At 41.9% G+C, this 17,939-nt stretch overlaps 1 gene segment (V, D, J or C); it reads right to left on the bottom strand.

The window, feature by feature from the left end:
• Positions 1-2,054: 2,054 nt before the first annotated feature.
• LOC127217002 (Ig heavy chain V region PJ14-like) lies at positions 2,055-17,939 on the bottom strand. The segment is given in 3 exon segments: positions 2,055-2,378; positions 11,717-11,730; positions 17,880-17,939. Coding segments are annotated over 3 exon segments (384 nt in total).

Raw genomic sequence — 17,939 nt, 5'->3', positions numbered from 1 at the left:
CCAACATTACAAAAGAACTTTGGGTTTCATTCTATGTAGGCAAATATCCCTGCCATTTCTTGACTTTTGGAAGTTGTTTGTCATGCACTTCCTGTTTACTCAGGTTTATTTTACAAATAAACAAATCACTCGCTCATGTATGAATGGTATACATAAAGCAAAGAACTACTAGACTTCAATCCACACTACCAGAGAAACTAGGATACGAGGAGGACCTTTTGAGAAAAATGCATGATCCTCTCTCAAAAGGGGAAGGGGAGAAAAGCTGCTGAGCATTTTGTTGGCATGGGGGGGAGGGGAAGCATGTAGGAAAAAGAGAAGGGGAGATGAATACAGGGGAACAGAACAAGAGAGATCATGAAGACTGAGACAGGGGAGGAAGAGAAGAGACCAAGAAGAGAGATATCTTAACAGAGTGGACCAGTATAGGTTAAAAGAGAAATCGGACTCGAGGCAAATGTTCAGAGATCCACAAAGATGATCCCATCTAAGAATCTAGGCAGTAGTGGAGAGGCCGCCTTTGATAACCTTCTTCTATAGTGAGATTGAGGACTATCTTAATTGCCACTCTAGAACCTCTTTCCAGCAGTTGGTGGAAGTAGAAGCTGACAACCAAAGCTAAGCACTGAGCCACACTCTGGGAATTCAGTTGTAGAGAGGGAGGAGTGATGAGCAAAGGGATCAAATCTAGGCTGGGGATTCTCACAGAAGCAGGTGAGCTGAGCAAGGTGGAGCTCATTTAACCCAATCTGACCAGCATAGGGAACCAGCATAGGACTGAACCAGCCCCCCTGGTAGGCAGTGAAGCAGCTCTTTATGGAGTTTGCTTTCATTGTACACGTCTAGCCATTTAGCAAGAAACTGTTCTTGCCTGGTTTTCTTGACAGCATGCTATATAATCTGGGCATGCAGGACCCAAGAAAAATAACTGCTCAACTTGACAAAACAAGATGGGACAGTCCTTCAGGGTTACTACTACACTGAAGAATCTGCCAGACATTCTGCAGGACGCAGAGGAAGACAACTAACAAACTGCTTATAAATACAAGACAGTTTCAAACTTCCTGCTTCCATGAAAGTTATGCCAGATTCTCTAGGCTTTTAGGCTGAAGATGGATGCCCCAACATTAGAACAGACCTTTGGATTACTGTACAGGAAGCCAAATATCCCTGCCATTTCTTGATTTGTGGAAGTTTCTTGTCATGCACTTTCAGTTTTCAGGTAATATTAAATCTTCTAGGGTTTTTGATGCAGCTGAAGACTAGTTATAATTATAGTTTTCCTTCCTTCTGGTAAAAGATAAATTAGATATGAAACTTTAGACTCACAAAGATAGGGTTGATGATAGAATAATTCTTTTTATTTTGCCAAAAGCAAATAGAATAAGAATATTGTAAGTGTAATTTTGTTTCATAACAGTTTTGTTATATGTGTTTTTACAATGTTAATATTAATCTTTTTATCTAGTCAGAGAAAAGGTAAATATGTGGAACGTCCTTCTGTATGCTGTGGATATGTGTTGCTTTTATTGGTTGATGAATAAAGCTGCCCTGGTCTTTGTCAGCACAGAATATAGCTGGGCAGGAAAGCAAACCTGAATACAGAAGTAAAAGGCAGCATTGAGAGAGATGCCAGCAGCCGCCAGAGGAGTAACATGCCACATATTACTAGTAAGCCAAAGACAACATTGAGATACACAGAATAGAAATGGGTTGATTAAAACTATGAGCTAATTAGTAATAATCCTGTCATTGCTCAAATATTATAATAAAAAAAAAGCTATATGGTGATTATGTCTGATAACAAGAAGCATTTAGACAGTGTAGAAAATTTGTGAGAAAAACCATTTGTTGTAGTGTGAATGAGTAGGAAGTTAAATAGCTCATGGCCATGGGGAAGGGCCACTAGAGATTTCCCTGTGAAGAAAAGAGCCCACAGGTTCTGACAATAAATCACATGCTCTTGCATCACAGGGCAGCACTTTCAAGGTCCTGAAGTCTCTGTTGTGCCTCACTGCCCCCTGCTGGTCCTGAGAGTCCCTGCAGGGAGGTTTCTACACAGTCTCACACTGGAGTTCCCTCACTGTGTATCTGGCACAGTAATACATGGCTGTGTCCTCAGATTGAAGATTGTTCAGTTGTAAGAAAACTTGGCTCTTGGCGGTGTCCTTAGTGATGCTGATTCGGGATTGGAGAGCTGAGTAATAATCGGTGCTTCCACTGCTCCATATTACTCCCATCCACTGCAGACCCTTTCCTGGAGGCTGGCGGACCCAGCTTACAGCATTGTTGCTCAATGAGAACCCAGAGACCGTGCAGGTGAGGGACAGGGTCTGTGAGGGCTGCACCAGGCCAGGTCCTGACTCCTTCAGCTGCACCTGGGATAGGACACCTGTGGACAGACAGCATCACCATCAGTCATCCATCCCATAATGACACTCCTGGTCCCTCTCCTGAAACCCTGCACACTCACAGCTTGGAAAGGTCAGCAGGCAGAGGAGCAGCACCAGGACAGCCATGCTCTGCTGGAGGTGCTCTGCTGTGAGAAGCAGATGGGGCTGCTCAGCTAGGCCTGGGCTTTCAGCCTGAGACTGAGGCTGCTTTGCATTGTGGGAGGATCCTGAGAGGATAAAAGGGGGCTTAGGGCAAGTTTACACTCTTCCCTCAGGTGACTGATATTTGTCTTGTGCTTCTCAAAGGAACTGTTGAAAAAATAATTAGGAACATTTTTTTGATTAGGTCTGCATTTGCAGTTCTATCTACAGAGGAAATTTTTTGAACCATACTGTGTATTTGTTGGATGAAAAACACTGAGTTAGTCCACATCCATGCTGGGTGGACATAGGAGAATACCACATCTTCAGTGCAATATATGTCACATAAATTCCAGCAGAGTGTTTAGATGTTATGTAGTCATGTTAATGTAGTCATCACTCTGGGCTTTTGTGTGTGAAATACAGAGTAGGGAACTACTTAAAATCCTTTCTCAGTGTGTCAGTGGAATATATATATATATATATATATATATATATATATATATGTGTGTGTGTGTGTGTGTGTGTGTGTGTGTGTGTGTGTGTGTGTGTGTCTTATTTTACATATTGATAACTGTTCCATCTTCCTACATCCTTTGCCCCCTACCCCTCCCAATCCACCCTCACCACTCCATAGGAAGGTGATGCCTTTCAGGATGGATCCTTAAATCTGTCAAATCATTTGTAGAAGGGTCTAGGCCCTCCCTCATGCCTCTAGGAGTGCATCTTTTTTGTTATCATGTACCTGGTATTCAACTTGTGAGAAGGCAACTCACAGACATTTAGTACATGTGATGTTAAATGTTTATCTGAGAGGAGACACACAGGACCATTGTAATGTCAGTGGTCTTAGAATCAATCACCTGTCTACTCATGAAGTCAAATGTGGAATCCAATCATACTACCTCCTGTTTGTCTGTCTCTCTCTCTGTCTCTATATGCTTTTACATTTCCCTCTTTGTCTCACTCCTTCATGAAAGACATTATAAATCAAGATTCCTGAATGGAACTATTGCATTGGGAATGGAAGGTGTTCATAACACATCATGAAAAGTAATAGCATGCATCCAGGCATGAGGATTATGTTAAATGAAGCAATAAAAAGTGATCGAACCCTAAGTGATGACAGGGTGTGTAGAGCATGGCAGGCTTCAAAACGGGAACAGTTTGCTTTCTCAATACTGTACCGTATTATATTGTCTTTGTATCATTTGACTGCTGAGGAAATAACAACTGTTAAAATAAATGCTGCTAAATTTATTCAATTTATATATTTTAAAAATTCTTTGACTTCAAAATTTAAGTCTAAGGACAGGTTGCTGGGGGAAACGATCTATATTTTTGTTTCCACAAGGTTTGATGAAGCCAGACCCTCTAAAATAGCGTCCCAACATTCTAAACAGCTTTGACAAGGCAGCCTTGCAGCGTACACTCAGGATTTCTGCAAGACGGTGGCAAGACAGTGCCACCTACCAGCATTAAACTGTTTGGAAAGAACAACGCCCAAATTCCCAAAATTTGTCTATAAATGTTTGTTTTCATATAAATGGGTTTGGTTATAAATAGTTAATGACCACAACCAATCTCTTTAGAGATAAACAGGGGATTATGGTATAGATGTGAATACTTTGTTTTGGAATGGATTTTCATTTATTGGTACAAATTTAAGGTTAGTTTTGTAATATGTGATAGGTGACATGTATAATTCTTCTCTTGTTTAGGTATTATGTATATATTAGGTATATAATGTATAATTTAGTATAGATTATAGATAGTTACCTATGGTAGTCAAAACTTGGAGTTAAGTTAGTTTGGTTTTCAAGATGTATTTGAGATGGATAGGCATTCTTCAAACGTTTCAAAGACCTGCAAAATATGACATTTAACACGGTTTAGGGATTTTCTTAACAGTGAGCCACAACTACTCCTGACAATACCGCCTGCAGGAAAAAAAAAAAAAAAGATGGACATCGAAGAACCTTGTTATGGAGTTTGCTTTCAATATGGCAAGAGTAGCCATTTGGTCAAGATACTGCTCTTGTCTAAACTGATTAACTTTATGCTCTATGAATCCACAAGCAGGACACTCAGGAAAGTAACTGAGATGTAGGATGGACATTGCTACAGGGTTCCTGCTTCATGAAAGAGTCTACCAGACTGTCTACAGGACACACAGAAAAATGACTGACAAACTGCCTATAGAAAAAGACAGTTTAAAGTTTCCTGCTTTGCTGAGGAGTCTGCCAGATACACTAGGGCCTATAGGATGAAGATGAAACATTCCAGAAGAACTTCGGGTGACTGACCTGGCAGTGAGTTGTCTCTGTCATTTCTAGAGTTTATATATTGTCCTTCTATGGACTTTGATGGAGTTTCATACAGATAGTTATGGTTGTAGTTTTCCTTAATTAAGATTAAAGATAAGTTACATATAGGACATTAGACTCATAAATATAGGCTAGATGATGACATATTTTCTTTAAATCTTGCTAATTGTTTATGAACTAAACATTGGTAATCATGGTTGATAACTGTTTTGTTATATATTTTGTTATGTTAATGTTAAAACCCTTCTTTTAATTTTAGACAGAAAAGAGGAGATGATGGGAGATGTCATTCTGTAAATATGTTTCTCTTATTGGTTAATGAATAAAGCACTGTTGGCCAATAGGAAAGCAAGATAGGCGGGACTAGGAGACAAAGTGGATTTGAGGAAATAGTAGGGAGGAGTCAGCATGTAGAGACTGGAGGGAACAGAGGTCTGGGCCTTGTCTCTGGTAGGATGAGACCACATGGAAAAACTAGATTAATAGAAATGGGTTAATATTTAAGACAGATCTAGCCAAGAATAAACTAGTAACAGGCCAACAGAATTATATCTAATACAGTGTCTCTGTGTGTTATTTGGGGCCGGCAGGGCAGATGGACAAGGCCAGCAGGTGGGAAACTACTGATAACAGAGAAGAAGGGATTGTGGGCTTTCCTCCATGCCTTGGTGATGTAAGTCACCAGGGAAGGAAAGAGAATAGTGATGAACAACCTGTTCAGTAGATACCCTGATAGTATTCACCACTTCTTTTTCAATCCACACCTGTATATTACGTGCCTTATTCCTCTGTGAACCCTCTGTATTGTGAGTGGCAGTGGTGGAGACAGGTCTTAACCTTGGGGTGACAGCCATCCTGGGCAATTTCTGAAGGACACACTCCAGCCATGCATGCTGTGTTCCCTTTGTTCAGGTTATTCTGAGGTTCAGAAGTGGATTTTTCAGATATAATGTTCATTGTGTCATATTTTCTTTTTTTTTTTTCTGAGTTTTCTTTGTGGTTATAAAATCTTGGGAAAGAAGATCACAGGAATAATTTGACATTTCCACACCATCTTGAAATTTTTGTCTCAGACATAGTATGTCCCTATATTTTGTGCTCACGTGCTTCTGGGTTTTTCTTCTCCATGAAATCCTCCAAAAGGAAGTCACCATGAAAAGTCAATGCCTTCAGGATAGAGTGGCAAGTAATTTGTAATTATCTTCCATTAGATAGGTATATCCTTGTACTTAAGTGCATGCTCTGTCAATCTCTGTCAATTATTTATGTATGTCTTATGGACACATGGACACTCACTTAATGCCTCATGTTAGAATACAGTACACAACTGTGCATTTATGTGGTGGTTATCATTTTGTCCATGTGACACAAACTATGAACATTTGTGTACTGCACATCTCAGTTGGAAAACAATGTCTCCATCAAGCAGCCTCTGGGCAAGTCTACAGTGGCATTTTTGCAATAATGGAGTGGCAGAATTTCATTTACACGTTTACTTTTATATTTTACCTATTTGTTAAATTTCATTTTACATTCAAACCAAATTTCTCCCTTTTACTCATTTTTCCTGCCTCCATTACGTATCCCAACCAGAGCACATGCCATCCATTCCTTCCAACTGGTAAGGGCTCCTATGGCGAGGCCACTAAGTCTGCACAGTAAATTGGGACTGGACCAAGCCCCTCCTCTCTGTGTTAAGAGTGAGCATGGCATTCCCTCCTGGAGAATGTGTTCCCACATAGCTAGCTCATGTACCAGGAAAGATCCTGATACTCCTGCCAGGTTCCCGTCAGCCACTTCATGCTTCACAACTGTCTCCTACAAACAGAAAGAAGCTACGTCTGTCCCATGGAGGTTCCACAACTGTCAGTCTAGAGTTCATGGGTTCCCACAAGCTTGGTTCAGCTGTCTCTGAAGATTTCTCCATCATGACCTTGACCCCCCTTGTCCATGTATTCCCTCCTCTCTTTCTTCAACTGGTTTCCTGGAGTCTGGCCCACAGCCCAAACTGGGCTTATCTTGTATTCAGATTGGTGACTACCCCAACTATCATCATAGCTAGAGCCTTCATTCACTACTTGAGCAAACCACATGCAGAAATCCATATCCTATCACCAGGTCAAGATCCTTTGTATTTTTGAGGAAAATGTTGGAGAATATATCATTTGAAGAAGGAAAATGGCATTTACTGCAGAAGAGGACATTTTACGAAGATTGAGACAGCATGAAGCTTATCTAGAAGAATCTATGAAGAACTCATGCCCCTCACTGTCTCTCCTCAGCCTCTCACTTCTGATGACCCTTTCTCTCCCCTTCTTCTTGCATATATCTTTCTTCCCCGACTCCCTGCCCACCTTCCTGTTTCCTTATTGACTATCTCCCTTCCACTTCTCATTCACTACAATATCCTTAAGTGAGATATGGCTAGGCAGCCAAGACACAGAGGAGTCCAGCCCTGATTGCCTCTCGGAACAGGTTCTGCTGTGACCCAGAACTTAGTGTGCTGGCAGAGCCCCATGCTGTTCTGAGAGCCCTGCAGGGAGGTTTGTATCTGAGCTCAGAGTAACATTACACACTGTGTTCCTTGCACAGTAATGCATGTCTGTGTCGTCAGACTTTAGAAGTTTGTTTGCAGGTACAGGATATTCTTGGCATTGTGTCTGGAGATAGGACTGGGCCCTTCACGGCATAGTAGGTTGTCACTACCACCAGTTCTAACAATAGTGACCCACTCTAGCCCCTTCCTTGGAGCCTGGCAGACCCAGTGCATAGTAGAGCTACTGAAAATGATTCTAGAGGCTAGACCGGAGAGTTTCATGGACTTTTGGACTTTTCAGGCTGCACTAAGCCTCCTCCAGTCTCTACCAGCTGCATGTCACATTGGTCATCTGCAAACAGAGAATTCTGATCAGAAAACTGTCACAGTAGCTAATTTTTCTCTTTCTCGTGTCCATACAAAACATAGCAACTCCTCTCTGTTACAAGGAAAAGCCTAATAAGCCCAAAGTCCATGGTGAGTGTCCAGTGCTGATCACAGAATGCTTGCACCGGGGTGTCAAGAGCTGGGCTTTATGCTCAAGATGCAAGGTCATGGCACAGCTGGTTTCTTGGCACAGAGAAGCCTTATTTGCATTCCATCCTGCTGTAACTGTCTTGGCAGTTGGTCCCCTGGTGGTTTGCAGTGCTCTGAGCAAGTATAAGTCATCAAAGACAATGATGGCCATTATAGAAATTGACATAGCAAGTTAGAACTTTATGCACCTCTTTATTAAGGATAAACAGCCATTTTGATCAGAAAGCTTGGTGAGAAACAATCCTTGAACAGACAAAACAGAGCTATCAGGAGTTTCTGCTACCATTACAAAATAACATCAACCTTTTCTGGGGGGAAAAGCCGGAGGAAACTCATCCAGAAAGCATAAAAATTGTCAGCACATATTCCAGAGTTTGCTAGCATAATCATATGAGGGGATAATGACAGAAAATTCAGGGAAGCAATAAATGTTTTGTTGTCTTATAGTGTACTGGTTCATGGGTGTTTACTCCCCTGGAAACTCTAAAAGGTGTGTTTTTAAACAGAGATTATCGTGTGCCTACTGTTTCTCAATAAATTACTTTGTAAAAATCTGACTGATGTAACTTCTGTCCTCATGTAAGTGGAATCATCCTTATTCTTGTCAGTCATATAGACTATAAGTTGTGATGAAGAAGCTCACTTACATTATTACATGTGATACCATGTGTCACCTGAGAGATAACCTAAGAGACTGATTTGGTTCTGAACACACTAGGCTCAGCTTATTCAACTTCACACTTAGAATCCCCTTGCCCAAGGGACTAGATTTACTATCACTTGGTTTAAAACAGTCTACTGTTCTCTGTTGAGGTTTATGTCAGTCACTTTAACTAGTAATACAGAAAAAACCAAACAAAACTGGTTCCTATATGTCATTTTGCATTTGTAAATCATGGGAAGTATAGATAGCTGTTCGTTAAACTTCATAACACTCAGCACTTTGTAACTAGGCTTGAGTTTTGTTATCTAAGGTAGAAATTAATCCAGTGAAGGTGAAGTCATGACAGGTGGCGTGGAAGATGTCAGACATGAGCATAGGAATCCCTGGGCGTTGAGTGTAAATGACCATGGAGAACAGGTGTTGCCTCCATGCCTTGGTAAATTAAACTTCAGGCAAGTCAAGTGCAGATCTGGGACCACCCTGTTAAGTCAGCACTCAGAGAATATCTGTCTGCCACTTGGTAGTGGACATCTCACATCAGTGTTCCTTCCTTCCTTCCTTCTTTCCTTCCTTCCTTCCTTCCTTCCTTCCTTCCTTCCTTCCTTCCTTCCTTCCTTCCTCCCGTTCTTTATTTAATTTTTATTTTACATGGCGATCCCAGTTCCCTTTCCCTCCCTCCCTCCGCCTTACAATCTCTGCCCCTCACATGCACTCTGACCACCCTCCCCTACCCTCCCTCCATCCCAATTCCCCATGTAGAGCAATGCCATCCAGGTGGGGTCATGTAAATCTGTCAAGTCATTGAAGTCAGGACTAGGACTTCTCTCCTGTTTCTAGGTAGGTGAGAATCCCTCCATGGGGAATGTGTCCGCTAGGTCTATTTGTGCACCAGGAATACCGCCTGGTTTCAGAGTCTGAGGTCACTTAGACTGCTCAGTTCTTCTGGGTGAGACCCATATTCATGGGGACCTGTGTCAGTCCAATGCAGGATTCCCAGCTATCAGTCTGGGGGCCCGTTAGCTCCTCCTTGTTAGCTGTCTCTATGTGTTTCTGCAGCCTGGTCTTGTCCTCTCTCTCTGCATCTGGATTCTAGTTCGACTCAGTGTCTAGTTATGGGTGTTTGCATCTGTTTCCAACAGGTACTAAATGAGGGCTCCTTGATAGTCAATAAGTTAGTTGTTGACCTCACTATCTGGCATTTATTGTCGCCTTTCCATGGTTGCTCAAATTGTTAGGTGGTGGCAGTCTTGTAGGTCTCTAGACATTGCTTTAGGTTCAGTTTTCTCTTCAAACCTATAATGGCTCCATATTTTATGTTCTCTCTCTCTCCCTCTCCCTCTCTCTCTCTCTCCTGTCTTCTATGTGGCTTGAGACAGAAAATGGAAAAAGATATTTGGTTAAAAATATTAAGTAGCTGAACATTGGAAGTACATGCCTTTAATCCCAGCACTAAAGAGGCAAAAGCAAGCTAATCTCTGTGATATCAAAGTGAACCTGATGTTGCTGGCTCAAAAAACAAACAAAAAATAGAAGAAATAGAAATATAGTAATAAAAAGCCACCTAACGTAGGGAAATACACACAGAGTCTGGATACTGTATGCTATCGTGTTATCTTTGAATGGCTCAATTGGTAAGGCAGGAACAATTCCTAAAATGCAATTGATTATCAATGCTGCTAAGTTAATCCAACTTACATATTTTAAAAATGCTTTGACATCAAAATTAAAGTCTAAGTACATGTTGCTGTGTAAAAGAAATTCTAATTTTGTTTTCACTGAAAATGAAAAGCTGCAGATTCCTTCCAGACTAACATGGTTTGATCAAGCAAGACCCTCTGAAACAGTGTCCCAGGTGAGTCAGAACACAGAGAAAATTGACTGGCAAACTGCCAATACAGGTTGACAGTTTAAAGTTTCCTGCTTTGCTGAGGAGTCTGCCATACACACTATGGCCTATGGGCTGAAGATGGATGCACCAACTTACAGAAGAACTTTGGTGTACTGTCCAGGTAGTGAGATGTTTCTGTTATTTCTAGAGTTTATATATTATCCTTCTGTGTTCTTTGTTGGAGTTGAAGACAGGTACATTTATAGTTTTCCTCAGTTAGGATTAAAGGTAGGTTATTTATAAGATATTAGCTCACAAAGAAGGTTTAGATTATAGACTATTTTGTTTAACTTGCTAAATGTTATTTGAATACATATTGTTAAATATAGTTCTTATATGACATGTGTTTCGTTGTATATTTTACTATTCTAAAGTTAAAGCCCTTCTTCATTATTTTAGACAGAAAAGAGAAGATGATGGGAGATGTAAATATGCTTTTCTTACTGGTAAATGAACAAAGCACTGTTGTCAAATAGGAAGGCAGGATAGGCAGGGCTAGGAGGCAAGGAGAATTCTGGGAGAGGTAGGAAGGAGGATTCAAGATGCAGGTTTGAAAGGAATACGTGGTGCTGACACTCTCTCCCATAAAACCACATAAAAATACTTAGAGTGATAGAAATGTGTTAATAGGTAAAACAGAGCTATCCAATAAGAAGATATAGCAAAAAGCAAACAACTTTATAACTAACAGTCTCCTTGTATATTTTGGGGTTGACTGGTTATGGGACCAGGTTGGCAGGAAAGTGCTCATAAAAGAAGAGCTAACCAAAGTTTCTGCCAGAAAAACAACTGGTTTGTGGCATAGTGCAGAACTTCCTGGGCTCTGATGTGACTTCTACTGGTTCTGAGGAGATGATGTTAATCCTAAATGCCCCCTGCTGGTCGTGAGAGTCCCTGCAGGGAGATTTCTGTGTAGGCTCACACTGGAGTTCCCTCACTGTGTCTGGCACAGTAATACATGGCTGTGTCCTCAGTTTGCAGGTTGTTCAGTTTGAGGAAAACTTGGCTCTTGGCGGTGTCCCTGCTGATGCTGATTCGGGATTGCAGAGCTGAGTTATATTCTGTGCCTCCACCACTCCATATTACTCCCATCCACTGCAGACCCTTTCCTGGAGGCTGGCGGACCCAGCTTACAGCATTGTTGCTCAATGAGAACCCAGAGACAGTGCAGGTGAGGGACAGGGTCTGTGAGGGCTGCACCAGCCCAGGTCCTGACTCCTTCAGCTGCACCTGGGACAGGACACCTGTGGACAAACAGCATCACCATCAGTCATCCATCCCATAATGACACTCCTGGGTCCTTCTCCTGAATCCCTGCACACTCACAGCTTGGAAAGGTCAGCAGGCAGAGGAGCAGCACCAGGACAGCCATGCTCTGCTGGAGGCTCCAGTGAGAAGCAGATGGGGCTGCTCAGCTAGGCCTGGGCTTTCAGCCTGAGCCTGAGGCTGCTTTGCATTGTGGGAGGATCCTGAGAGGATAAAAGGGGGCTTAGGGCAAGGTTTCCACTCTTCTCTGGGGTGGCTGATATTTGCCTTGTGCTTTCAGAGGAAGTGGTGTTAAATTAATCAGGAACTATTTAATACTTCTGCCTGTATGCCCACTTACATATAAACAGGAGCTTGTATGATTCACATTGTGCAGGCTTATGTCAAATACATAGATCCACATTGATGCTGTGCAGAAAGAAGAGCACATCTCTGTAATTGAAGCAGAGTTTTTGCGAAGATTTTATTCATATGATAGACTTCAGTCTCTTATTTATGTGAAATGAGTTCAAGGATCTCCTTAAAATACTCCCCTTTGCCATTGAGTTAACCTTATTCTCATGACTGAGCATTAATTCCAACTTGTGAGAAAGTAAGACACAAACAGTTAATACATGTGATATTAAATGTAACCACACACATTTAGTGCATGTGATATTAAATGTTCATCTGAGAGGAGACAAGAAGTTGGCTTCTGTGATGAGATCCTCTCCTTTGTGAACAACTCGGTCTGTTTATTGGACCTGTCTTGGAAACTTTGGATTTGGTAATAATTGAGTTATCTCTTTATTTACTTTAGAGTAGCAATCTTCCATCTAGTGTTCTCAGCTCACTCAGTCTTATTGCGGTAAATAAGGATCAGGATAAACAAATAGGCCGAATAGATGTTTATCCAGGGAGAAATAACTTACAACCTAGACAGATGAACACCAGGAAATTCAACCCCTCTCCTGTCCGAGTCAGGCCAGAAAGAGAGCTTTTCCTGGCTCTGTCTCCGACCTCCTTCCACAGGTCACTTCCGCCCACGGCTCCACCCACAATGGGCGTGGTCAGTGTCACAGAAGGACTATCTCATTACAATTCCCTAAGATTTAGGCTTAATACAAAACTATATACAAAACAGTGAATAACAAGTGTGCTCCAAAAAAAGGAAAATCGAGAACAAAATGACCTACACAGTCTCCTCCTTCTAAGGGGCCTCATCAACTTTACGGTCATACAGGACGTAGAAGAATTGTAGTGCTTGTATCTCTGAAAACATCCATTAACAAATATTTTAGAAAAATTAGCCATGATCTTTTGGAAATAAAAGGCAATGACAACAATGGCCATTCTCAGGCATCAACCAGGCTGGACCTTATTTCCAGTTAATGAATCATTCACTAGTGGCAGTTGTAGCTATGAAGTTGTTGTAGTCTTGGTATTAATGTCTCAGCTTCTTACCACTCAGAACAAAGTCCTCACACAATTCTATGGACCAGATGCTGGAAGGGCAGGAAAGAAATGATGGAATTGCTTTGCAGAAGTAGCCTTGGCTCCTGTCTTTAAGTTCCAGGGACTCTGCTTAATTGCTGAACTTATCAATACCCAGCCCTCTCCTGACAGTTTCCCAGAGCTCACAGGATGCCAGAGTATCCCATCCCTAGTTAAGACATCATCATAGAAGAGACTAGTTCAGACAATGTGACCATGCTTAAATCAGTTCTCAGGGTCATCACACTTTCACTGAAAAAAAAATTCCTGGTTTTAAATACTTAACTGCATTTTCACAGGCTCCCAACATGCCATTGAGAGATGAATCATTGTCAGCCTCTCCCAGGTTTCTGTAGGAGCCATACTCGAGTGCATACAAGCTGCAGGTATGAACCTGTTTCAGATTTAGGATCAGGGACTAAAAATCATTTGTCTTGGGGACAAAGAGTTAATCAGTCATAGGATCTACAGGAAAGAAAAGGGATGAGCATGTTAAAAGAAAGTTCCTCAGGCCCATGGAATTTAGAGGAAGTATGAGATTAACACTATAACAAATAAATAGTAAAGAAGGAATTGAAAGGCATGCTGCCTGCTGAGTGGGTTAGGAGCTGCTTGCAGCCTTCTGAAACCTTCTTGGTGTCCCTGTATGCCTTGTGCTCTCTGTCTCATTGATGAGCCTCACACACATTTCACGTCAGGCCCACACCTGCATCTGATGTGCACCTGTTTTGTGATGATGGAGGTGGTAATGAGGGCATCCAGTTTCTTGGTCTCTGACTCTGTGTTATTCCTATGTTGGCTAGAACTTGCACCCCACACAGTGCTCTGACCCTGGTAAATGCTGTCTGTGGCCTGAATCTGAGGATTCATACTCTCCAGTGCCTTTGGGTATTTCAGGATCTGTTTATTTCAGGATCACCACACAATCAACTCATCCCTTTGACGCTTTACATTTATTTAGATTAGAGAATGCTATAAATGTCACCAAAAATAAGATCAGGCGAAGAGCTCTGTGGTTCACATTTCACAACGTGAGAATCCTTGGGTGGGATCTGTACTCTTATTGGGAGTGAGAGAAACATAATAAAACATCACGACATATTAAAAAACCCAGGAAATTGGATAACCATTTGGATACTTCAAGGATTAATGTACTCTACAGCTGTAAAAAATCCTTGAGTGTGATATGAGGAGGCGCTAAACACAGAGGAGTCAAGCCCTGTTTGCTTCTCTGGACCTGATCTGTTAGTGCTTTGTGTATCCACTGCTGGTCCTGAGCAATGTTGCAGGGAGGTTTGTGTCTGAACTCACAGTAGCATTCACTCATGGTGTCTCTTGAACAGTAATCCATGGCTGTGTCCTCAGACTTGAGATTGTTCATTTGCAGGTACAGGGTGTTCTCGGCATTGTCTCTGGAGATGGTGAACCGATTCTTCATGGCATCAGTATATTTGATATAAGTACTACTGTCATAACTAATATATACAACCTGCTCCAGCCCATTCCCTGGAGCCTGCTGGATCTTGTGCAAGTTATAGCTACTGGAGGCGAAAGCAGAGAGTGCAGAGGAGAGGCTCAGGGGCCCCTTAAGGTGCACCAGGCCTCACCCAGACTCCACCAGCTACTCCTCACACTGGACACCGCAAACACAGATAATTCTGGTTAGGAATCTGTCAAAGAAGCCATATTTTCTTTTTTCATTTATCTTTCTTTTTTTTTTATTTTATATAACCAAGTCCATTTAAATGAAAACAAATATTTATAGACAATCTTTGGGAATTTGGGCATTGTTCTTTCCAAACTACTTCCTGCGGGTAAGGGGCACTGTCATGGGGGATCAGATATCCTGGCTGTAGTCTGTCAGGCTGCTTTGTACAGCTGTTTTGAATGTAGGATCACCTGGTACTCTGTTTCAGGTGGTCTGGCTTTGTAAAACCACATCAGTCTGGAAGGAATCCACATCTGTCCATTTTCTGTGGAGACAAAAATAGAAATCCTTTTCCTGAGTAACTTGTCCTTGAACTTAAATTTTGGAGTCAAAGCATTTTTTTAAATTTAATTTATTATTTTACATGTCGATCCCAGTTGCCTCTCCCTCCCTCCCTCTTTCCTCCCTCCCTTCTCCCCTCCCTCCCTCCCTCAGAACCTCCCTCCATTCCTTTCTCCCTCCCTCTTTTCCTCCCTTTTACTCTCTCTGCCCTCTCTCATGCACTCTAAACACCCTCCACTCCCATCCCCCCACCCCAATTCCATATGCCTGGGGATGTTTGCAGAATCCTTCCACTTTGGAGTTTTCTGAATTTTACCTGGTTATGAGATAAGGCTGACCTCAAGTCATGAGAGGATTACAAATATGCCTTCCCTTGTCACATTGCTCTACTGCTGTCTTTGGTGCAGAGACACAGTTCTATTTATAGTAAATTCACTTGTTTTGCATTTGAACTTCTCTCTTTGATTCCTTTAACTCCCAATTTCTGTTGTCTTATTCTGTCATTTCAGCAGGCAACTCATGACTGTCTTTATGCTACTGGCAGTGACTGGAGTGGGGTTATTGCATTCATCAATTCATCATGGCCACTGTTTCCTGTGTATACTCTGCCTAAGAAGGCATCCACAGTGTTTATTAATTGCATGCCTTTCCTCTTACTGAGGAACTGTTGGATGTAAATGGTTCAAGGAGAAGAAGAATCCATTTTTGAGACTGTTGTCATTGCTAGATTTTTTTTTTGTGTTGCATGTTTGGCTCTGTGCACATATGTTCATTGTTAACTGTCCTTTAAATGTTACGAAGTATTTTTAGCCTTATTTTAGGGAACATATTGGTGGTGTTTTAGGAGAAATTGGGCAGAGATGTATTATATTTAAATATCTATTTGTAGAGTTTACAGTTCCATAAATGATGAAAATAGTAATACGTGATGAATTAATAAATGTTTAAGATGAAAACATAACCTAAATGACTCTTAGCAGAGGGGACCATGAGAAGAGATACGGAATATCCAGGAATTGGCAGACGGGGGTTTGGGATATCTCCTGTGGGAGAAATGCAGGGAGTTGGATGTGCATTATGTCTGTGTCTGACTTAGTGGGACTGACTGAGGGTCCTTGGTTGTCAGTTGGGATGATTTTGGGACTCCTGAATGAAGTGAGATAAGGAGAAGAAACACAAGATACCAGATTAGCAGTTGATTGTAAATTAGGGACTGACTATTCTTAAGGGGGCTGAGGAGGATCAGGGTCTGATTTGAAGAGATCTGGACAGTTCAGTCTTTCCTTCGGACAGTACATGAGGAGAAAATGTCACACAGATTAGCTATAGCTGGAGTCAGCTGGGATTGCAGACTGGTGGATTAGAATTTCCTCATAGAAAGGCATACAGTACACCTACAGAGGAATCAGTATTAGGGACTTTGATGTGTGGGGTAATTTCTCTCTCTCTCTCTCTCTCTCTCTCTCTCTCTCTCTGCTTTTTAATTTATTATTTTATTTCTTTCTGTATATACCAATCCCAGTCCCCCCTCCCTCCTACCCTCCCATGCCCACCCTGACCACCTCCTGTCTAATTCGTCACGCACTCCCCAGGGTGATTGAGACCTTTAAGGATGGATCATCAAAATCTGTCAAGTCTTTTGTGGTAGGACCTAGACCCTCTTGAGGGGTAATTTCTACCAAGCGGGGAATACATAAAAATGGACTCTGTAAAAGATAGTAACCATGTGAACTCTTTTAAGTCCTGTTGGTTCAGAAGGAAAAACTGAATATTTATAATTTTAAGGTGTTATTGGAAAGTAACATTAATTAAGGGAAGGGATGTTTGTCTCATCATATTCACCCCCCCCAAATAAAGAATATCAATTACAGATTTCTCAAAATTTCAGTCTACTGTAGAAATATATGCATATGTTATGGAATCCATATATGTGGAACATCTAACAGCATATTCTGGTATGTCTGATAGCAAGAAGCATATAGATAGCTCAGACAATCTGTGAGAAAAGTCATTTTCTCTAGTGTGTGAATGAATGGGACGTTTAATAGAATGTGAACATAGGCAGAGACCTCTAGGGGATTTCCCTATGTAGAAAGGAGCCCACAATTTTGTACAAAAACCACGTGCTCTTGCAGCATAGTCCAATATTTTCTAGGTCCTGAAATAATTCCTCCTGGTCCTAGAGAGTGTCGATGGTCTGCGTCGCCATCTGCTGGTCTTGAGAGTCCCTGCAGACATGTTTCTGTGCAGGTTCACACTGGAGTTTCCTCATTATGTGTCTCTGGCACAATAATACATGGCTGTGTCCTCAGTTTGCAGGTTGTTCAGTTTGAGGAAAACTTGGTTCTTGGAGGTGTCCCTGGTGATGCTGACTCGGGATTGGAGAGCTGAGTTATAATTGGTGCTTCCATCACCCCATATTACTCCCATCCACTGCAGACCCTTTCCTGGAGGCTTGCGGATCCAGTGTACACCATAGCTGCTCAATGAGAACCCAGAGACCGTGCAGGTGAGGGACAGGGTCTGTGAGGGCTGCACCAGGCCAGGTCCTGACTCCTTCAGCTGCACCTGGGACAGGATACCTGTGGACAGACAGCATCACCATCAGTCATCCATCCCATAATGACACTCCTGGGTCCCTCTCCTGAAACCCTGCACACTCACAGCTTGGAAAGGTCAGCAGGCAGAGGAGCAGCACCAGGACAGCCATGCTCTGCTGGAGGC

This window comes from Phodopus roborovskii, unplaced genomic scaffold (assembly GCF_943737965.1).
Source record: "Phodopus roborovskii unplaced genomic scaffold, PHOROB, whole genome shotgun sequence".
NCBI lineage: Eukaryota > Metazoa > Chordata > Mammalia > Rodentia > Cricetidae > Phodopus > Phodopus roborovskii.
The sequence above is the reverse complement of the archived record's forward strand: the minus strand, read 5'-3'. Positions and strand labels throughout refer to the sequence as shown.